The 7,408-nt window shown below is 34.9% G+C and overlaps 1 protein-coding gene across 1 annotated transcript; it reads left to right on the top strand.

The window, feature by feature from the left end:
* The first annotated feature begins 4,997 nt into the window (after positions 1-4,997).
* LOC132167605 (probable UDP-glucosyl transferase 73B6) lies at positions 4,998-6,519 on the top strand. Its single transcript, XM_059578614.1, has one exon. It carries the CDS (start codon positions 5,014-5,016, stop codon positions 6,439-6,441), a length of 1,428 nt encoding a protein of 475 aa, XP_059434597.1. The 5' UTR covers positions 4,998-5,013; the 3' UTR covers positions 6,442-6,519.
* Positions 6,520-7,408: the final 889 nt, after the last annotated feature.

Raw genomic sequence — 7,408 nt, 5'->3', positions numbered from 1 at the left:
GATTTTGAAAGTCTTATTTTAGAGATATTAATTTGATGCTATGATTATATTAATATTCATATTAGGTAATGATGTTAATTCTTGAGGAATTTATGATATTGTATGAATGGTAATTGGAGATTGGTAGGTAGAATAGTATAGGGTAGGTAGAATAGTAAATGGTAGGTAAAATAGTAAATGGTAGGTATAATAGTATTTGGTAGGTGAAATAGTAAATAAAGGGTAGAATTGTAAATGAAAGGCGGAATAGTATTTGTTTTTTTTCCTATAAATAGAGCTCTTCCCCTTCACAATTTTCACCACTCATATCCTCTCTTCCACATATTCTTCCTTCTTCCGTTTTCTACTCGGTCTTTCTTCTTTCTGAAAGTGTTTACACGAAACAGAGAGAGAAAGGGCGAGACAAAGTGTTGCAAGAAAGAAAGAACACGAGAGAGAACGGACTTGAGAAATTAGTTTCAGAAGATATACTAGTGATGTTAGTCAGATAGGAGCAACTAGATCCTTCATACCACTTTTTAGCTTCAGTTTAGAAGTAAGTAAATTCACTACCCCTTCTAAAATTACTTCATGTCATGCTATTTATACATTCTTGTATCAAATTGTAAATGATTATTTTATTTACCTGTCATGGAGATAAGTTGCATGCATGAAAGATTTCTAAAAGAATTATTTAGAAAGTTTTTATTCCTTTAAACGCTTTCTAAGTACAACAAGTTTATATTTGGAAAAGTTTCCATTTTGAGAAAAGAAAGTTGAGAAATGATGATGATTATAAGAAAGAAGAATGATGATAAACCCTCCTACATGTTGCCCTAAGATGCATCAAAAGAAGTACAAAGAAAAGTACAAGAAATGAGTTAAATGTTTATAAAATGAGGGCACATATATGGAGGAGAGTATTTTTGGCCCCAAGATAAGTAAGGATGAGAGGAGTTCGGCACCGATACTCGGATGGAGGCGAAACCACTGACGGAGGCTATGCTAGAAAGTGGTATTCCATCAACATGACCGTTGAGTGCACCAAGAAAAGAGTGAATTAACGGTCGGGCATGACTGAGGCCACAGTTCAGTGCCATGGTCACAAGGACCCGCAACCCTCATACACAGGGGTAATAGTGTGCATGGGCCTTAATATGAGAAAATGATAATATAATTTCAACGATGATTTACTATGATGATTTTCAATGATGATATACTATGATGATTTACAACAATGATATACTATAATGATTTTCAACGATGATATACTATGATGATTTATAGCAATGCATTATGATGATGATTTATGATGATGATCTAATAATAGATGTAATAGTACGTATATGCTACGGAAGATGCAACCGTACATATATGTATTATTATTATGGCTGGATGTATATTTATTTGTTAAAACAATTATCAAAACTGAGAACAAGGAGCAAAACTATTTATGGTTGTGGATTTTACTTGCTGGACCCCCTTTGGGCTCATTCAGTTTTATTTATTGTTTTCAGGTAGAAAGGACGCTGGAATAGAAGACCGGAATGGGGGCGGGAATAATTATTAACTATTCAAAGTCTTTTCATATCAATTATTGTAATGATATGATATTCTGCAACTAAAGTTTAATGTTTTCTAAAAAAATATTGTAATAAAATCTCTTGAATAATGTTTTATACATTTATCGTATCCTTTAAAATCAAGTACTCTGATAGACCTTATAGATCTTTGCAAGAACTTTTGTTGTAAAAGGAGAAAAGTGGCAAACTCAGCTTTAACGGGTTGGGGATGTTACACCCTTGGGCTCCAAGGGGGTGGCCGAAACCACCCCCAGTACCCACTGGGGGTGGCTCGGCCACCCTCATGGAGCCTTGGGGGTGGCCGAAACCACCCCCAATAGTGATTTGGGGGTAGTTTCGGCCACCCCCTTGGAGCCTTATCAAAACCACATGAACCTCCTGTGATAAAAATAAAACCACAGGGAAGACAATGAAGTTAAAAAACCTTAAGGGGTATGGAATATTTAACCCTTAAATTAAACTTAAAGTAAGCTACTGTACGTCTTAAAAAAACCAGTTGAATGTAGTTCATAGACTTGGCAGAGCCCCTGCTTTACGAGAATTGTATCAAAATTCAAAGTCAAACCTGCATATTTATAGCTAACGTTAGCCACTAGGGTCCAATTTTTTTTTGTTGTCGGTTTGACTCGTATATATATCTATATCTATTATTGAAGAGTCGAACAAAAAATTATAATAGCAATTTAAAATAAAATAAAAAATTACAGATAATCAAATAAAGACAAAAAAAAAAAAAAATTACATTATTCATTGCAATAATTCATTTCATAGGATCGTTTTTTTCTTTTATATTCAGATCTACTGGTTAACATCAAATCTTCGTATCTTTATTTAAGTTGGATTGTTGGATTAGTGTCATGAAGGTAAAATGCACTATTTATGTTTAAAATACAAAAAAGTACAATAAAATAAACTGTCATGGTTCAACTTAATAAGCCTATATTCACTGACATAGATAATACAAAATAAATTCACTAACAAAAGAGTAAATGAAGTGGAGGTCACTAGTTCGAATCCTCCTCCCCTCTCTTTGTGCGGACATGTAAAAAAAAAAAAAAAAAAAAAAAAAAAAAAGTAAATTACAAACAAAATTACTCAAGCTCAAAAATTTTAATACACCCAGATTTTATTTTCACACAAAAATAATTATATATATATATATTTGCTGCATTTTTGTTTAGGGTTCTAGAAGAAGCTCAAAGAATGGAGAGACAAATGGACGTGTGGGAGAGAAACTAAGTCAAAAAGTGTGGGATGTAAAAGAGATCATTATGTCTGGGGCCCACGATAAGGTTGTTGCAGAGAGCAAGTCAACAAATCTGACAAATATTTCATATTTTTAAATATTTAGATAGTTAAAAACAATACTACAAAAATAATAAAAATAAACTATACAAGCTTATAAGTTTAGCTAAATCTATATGAGTTTTGGTCGTTTAATAAACAAGTACACATTTTTGTTTAATTAAACAGCGTGAACCCAGCACACGACATAATAGTTAATCATTTTTGACATGATTCGCGAATTTGATATATATCCAATATAAAATTAAAATGTTAGAATTGAAAGATTAGATTCGTTTAATTAAATGATTAAAGTTAAGATTATTTATATAGTTTTATATTTATATTTTAACACAATTCAAACATAAGACGCAAATAAGAATTATCACCTTCTTAAGTGGTTCAGATTCTACCGGTTAACATCAAATCTCCATATTTTTATTGAAGTTGGATCATAGTGTCATGGAGGTAAAATGCACCATTTATTTTTAAAATACAAAAAAATATGAAGAAAAAAAAAGCTGTCCTGGTTTCTCCAACTGATGGATTCTCATTTCAAGTTATGTTATTATATCTTCTCTATGGATTTTCTTAGAGCTACAGGGGCAATTAAGGAATGGAAATTTTAGAAATATCAAAAGCGTATAATAATAAAATCCCCTTACCAAATTATCTAGTTATTAACCAGATTTCTAAATGTTTATAACCGCTAACCTCAATCGGCTTAGGCAGTTATCTGGTTATTTGGTTTCGATTATTGTCAATTAGTTATTATCTAATTGAGAAGTGCTATTTAGTAGAGACTCTCGTACTACTGTCATTCAACTAAGATAATGTAAAAATAAAAAAATTAATCATTAATTTTTCTCTTATTATAAGTCCTTATTGATTCATTGGCTAATTTTTACCGAGAATCTACTAAATACTATTTTTCTATCCGGTTATTTGGTTAGGGTGTTAATTAATGCTCTGCTTGTACACAGGTAGTGTAAAACCGACTTATCTTAACTTCCAAATTCCAAACAGGAAAGCGGTCCACACAACACAAGGAAGAAAATGGAAAGAATAAAAAACAAAGGAACGTTGGGCAAGGTTTATTGGGATGAGAGTAGGGAGTTACCATGGTAAATTTTTTCATATTTCATGATTATGCCCGCACTCAGTCAAGATTATGCCTCTCTTTTTCTCGGGCTTCAGCCATATTGTGCCCCTTAGAGCATTCCTAATGATATAAATTATAATATTATAAAATTGACACAATATGTGGTTCAGGGGACCAAGTGACCAAACGTGCAAGACAACATGGAAAAAATTAAAAAAAAAATTATATAATTCACACGATACGAGGTGCACGACCGGCCATGAAAGACAGGGCCGAAGGGCAAAGATGAAAATTGCTCTTTAACTTCTTTTAATCTAATTGTTTTAATATTTATATTGCTATTTAGGATTAAGCCTATTCTTGATAATAATTTTAACAAAAAATTGAAGTATGTAAATATGTAACTAAATTTTTAAATTTAATTTAAATTGTTCTTGTAAATTAATTGTTTTAATATTCATAACACTAACATGCATGCAAAGAGAAAAAAAAATAATAATAAATAAATAAATAGCGTGCAACTTGCAAAGTATAAAAAGGGGACAAAAAAAAAATTATTTTTTTAACATTTTAAATTAATTTTATTATTTTATTCATTAAAAAAAAAAAATGCGAACATCCTGAATCCGACACTGTGCAGAGGGGGAGGGTCTTATGGGGGAGGGCCATACTAATGCTCAGCAGTCAGCGCCCCTCCCGGGTAGACGGTGTTCGTCAAAGACGGTGGCGTTGACCGGGCTAATTCAATTGCTACTACAAGACAGCATAATCGCTGTCTGTGACGGGGAAACACTATTCAATTGCCTTACAAATTTAATTTTCAATTTTGAATTAATTATTTTATTCTCTTCAGATCGTGAAAGCAATGATAATTAAGGATATAAATCGTTGATAAATTTACATGATTTGATTACCGTAAATCATCTGAAAGATGCTGTCACTGTCTCACGTAGTCAATATCTCAGTCATGGCGGCTACACCTCTAGAACATCGCCTCTATTCTGCATATATTTAAGCTCTTCTACACAGAGTGAGGCCCTCAGGTCACAGATAAGCTTTTCAGTCATGGCCACTCCATCGCCTTCCCATGTAGTCGTTTTCCCTTATATGGCTCAGGGCCACACCATCCCATTACTGGACATAGCAAAAGCCTTCGCAAACCGTGGCCTCAAGGTCACCATAATCACCACCCCCTCAAATGCTCCATTCATCTCTTCCAAAACCTCTAACCACCCAAATATCTCTTCCTCAATAATCCCTTTTCCCAGAGTTCAAGACTTGCCCGAAGGATGCGAGAACACCGCCGACCTTCCTTCAATGGCTCTGCTCGCTCCTTTCATCGTAGCCACCAAACAAATGAAACAACCGTTCGAGGGAGTCCTCAGAGACATGATTGAAAATGGGTGTCGCCCCATTTGCGTAATCTCTGACTTCTTCCTAGGCTGGACACTCGATTCGTGCCGTTCTTTTGGAATTCCGCGCATCGTCTCTCATGGAATGGCTGTGTTATCGATGGCTATTTGTAAATCCGTCGGTTTGCTTGCCCCGAGCGTAAAGGATTCATCGGATTTGGATCCGGTAGAGTTCCCAAATTTGAAAATTCCATTCACTTTGCTCAAATCTGACATGCCTGAAGGCCTCCTCGACGCCGATCCGGATAACGATTTTGTGCGCCTCTCGCTGGAGGCTGGGGAAGCGGATGGGAATAGCTGGGGCGTCGTGGTTAACAGCTTTGAGGAGATTGAAGGTGATTTCGCGGGTGTATTTGAAACCTTCTATGCGAACCAGGCCAAGGCGTATTGCGTGGGGCCGTTTCTATTGTATGATCGGCTTGGACAAGATCATGTGGGGGCTGAGGAGCAATCCTATCCGTACATCGAATGGCTCGACGAGCAAGCTGAATCTGGTGGTGTGATCTATGTTTCATTCGGTACGCAATCACACTTCTCGGAGCATCAAATGGACGAGATTGCTTTCGGGCTGGAGATGGCGGGCCATCCGTTCATTTGGGTTGTGAGATCGAAAGAGTGGGTCCCGCCAGATGGATGGAATGCGAGGGTGGGGTGGAGAGGGTTGGTTGTACAGGATTGGGTGGACCAGCGAAGTATCCTAGCTCACCCTGCGACGAGTGGGTTTCTGAGTCACTGTGGATGGAACTCGGTGTTGGAGAGCTTATCAATGGGGGTCCCACTTTTGACGTGGCCCGCTCTTAGTTTTTCGGACCAACCAGTGAATGCCAAATTTGTAGCACTGGGATTGGGAGCAGGGCTAATGATCCCACAAAGAGGTGATGGAGGAGAGAAAATCGTGACCGTTGGTCGCGATGTGATTTGTGATGGAGTGAAGGAGTTGATGGGAGGCGAGGAAGGGAGAAAGGCTAGGGAGAGAGCACAAGCATTGGGGAGATCAGCAAGGCATGCCGTGGAGGTAGGTGGGTCATCCAATTTGAAGTTTGACGAACTGATTGAGCAACTCACCATAAAAAACGTGTGACCAAACTCTGCGCTATATTTATTGTGGAGCAATACTATATTATATTATTTTCATTTAATATTATTAAATCCCACCATGACGACCATAAGTTTTTTTTTTTAATAATAAAAAAAATGCTATTTTTCTATCTCTTATCTATTTTTAAATTCATTATTAAATTTGTAAGATGGATTTAATGGTGAATTTTTTTTAAAAAAGAGATGATCAAGAGATTGATAAATAACATGTTTTTTTCTTCTTTTTCTTTTTTAAATAAGGAGGTTAAGGAGGTTGCCACCTCATCATTGTAAGATAAATATTAAATAAAAATTTAATATATTACCTTTTATTGTGACATGTTTTTTCGTCTTATTTTGTTGGACTATCCAAGCGGACTACGTTATTATATTATGTTGATCAGACACCCTTGTATTGTAAGCATTAGATAATTGTTTCAATTTACATGAGATTTTATTTTACGATATTGTTGGTTTACGTGATGTTCAATAATAAATTTGTTGTCACGTTATTTAAAATTTTATAGGACATGATATATGTGGACTATGAGATACAACAATATAAATTTTTCAGAAATTACAACAATATAAAGTTTTTGTTATAAAATAGTTATTTTCTATAATGTTACATCCGTATATTTAGTGTCACCTCATTATAAAAGCATTCTCAATGGAAGAGCCAAATGTTACTTTTTTCTAAAATGGCTCTTTAAATGTTTAAAAAACCCTCTACATTGGACTAGCCAAAAGAAAATGTAAAATATATATTTTATTGGAAGAACTAAAAAAAAACTTAAATGTAGCACCATTTTTTAAGGGAGCCATTTTATTTTTTATTGTTTTTCTCACCTGTTTTATCTTTTTCCCAAATCTTTTCCTACTTTTTCTCTGCATGTTCTTTTTTTTTTCAAAATTTTTCCAATTTTTCCTCTCACATGTTCTCTTTTTCGCAAAACTTTTCTCACTTTTAA

The sequence above is a fragment of the Corylus avellana genome, chromosome ca1 (genome assembly GCF_901000735.1).
Source record: "Corylus avellana chromosome ca1, CavTom2PMs-1.0".
Taxonomy (NCBI): Eukaryota; Viridiplantae; Streptophyta; class Magnoliopsida; order Fagales; family Betulaceae; genus Corylus; species Corylus avellana.
The sequence above is the reverse complement of the archived record's forward strand: the minus strand, read 5'-3'. Positions and strand labels throughout refer to the sequence as shown.

What these genes read in the sequence shown, in the direction of transcription:
- LOC132167605 (XM_059578614.1), top strand. Translation starts at nt 5,014, where the DNA reads ATGGCCACTCCATCGCCTTCCCATGTAGTCGTTTTCCCTTATATGGCT.